Genomic DNA, 352 nt, shown 5'->3' with positions numbered 1-352 from the left:
ATATCTATACTTTTCAAAGTATCATATCGAAGTTAGAAATTCAAATATTGTGACAAAATTAATTTTGTAGTGTGCCACAAATTTGTTAAAATTTCCAAAGGGTGCCGCGACTAAAAAAAGGTTGGGAAACACTGGTCTAAACAATAAGGTAAACACTCACGAGGCATAAGCAGGCAATGGTGAAGAATAGACATAAAGTGCGGATATGCATCTGTGTGGGCCAGCTTCTTCCGTACAAGCTCAAAAACTTGTGTCGCACTCTTCGTGTCTATATGCATCTGAAAAAATGTATAAATAGATAAATTCATATATTTATATTTATATATATATTTGTTTTTTTTATATATTTATA

General features: G+C 31.2%; 1 protein-coding gene across 1 annotated transcript in view; it reads right to left on the bottom strand.

Moving 5' to 3' along the window:
* The window catches only part of LOC107683985 (disheveled-associated activator of morphogenesis 1-like), a 52,264-nt gene that overhangs the window by 22,250 nt on the left and 29,662 nt on the right, over positions 1 to 352 (bottom strand). Inside the window, exon 9 of the mRNA XM_016480091.1 lies at positions 161 to 278. Within this exon, the coding sequence (XP_016335577.1) occupies positions 161 to 278 (118 nt within the window). The remainder of the gene's footprint in view (positions 1 to 160; positions 279 to 352) is intronic.

This window comes from Sinocyclocheilus anshuiensis, unplaced genomic scaffold, assembly GCF_001515605.1.
Source record: "Sinocyclocheilus anshuiensis isolate Anshui unplaced genomic scaffold, SAMN03320099.WGS_v1.1 scaffold637, whole genome shotgun sequence".
Lineage (NCBI taxonomy): Eukaryota > Metazoa > Chordata > Actinopteri > Cypriniformes > Cyprinidae > Sinocyclocheilus > Sinocyclocheilus anshuiensis.
Note: the sequence above shows the minus strand (reverse complement) of the source record. Positions and strands in the feature narration are given on the sequence as shown.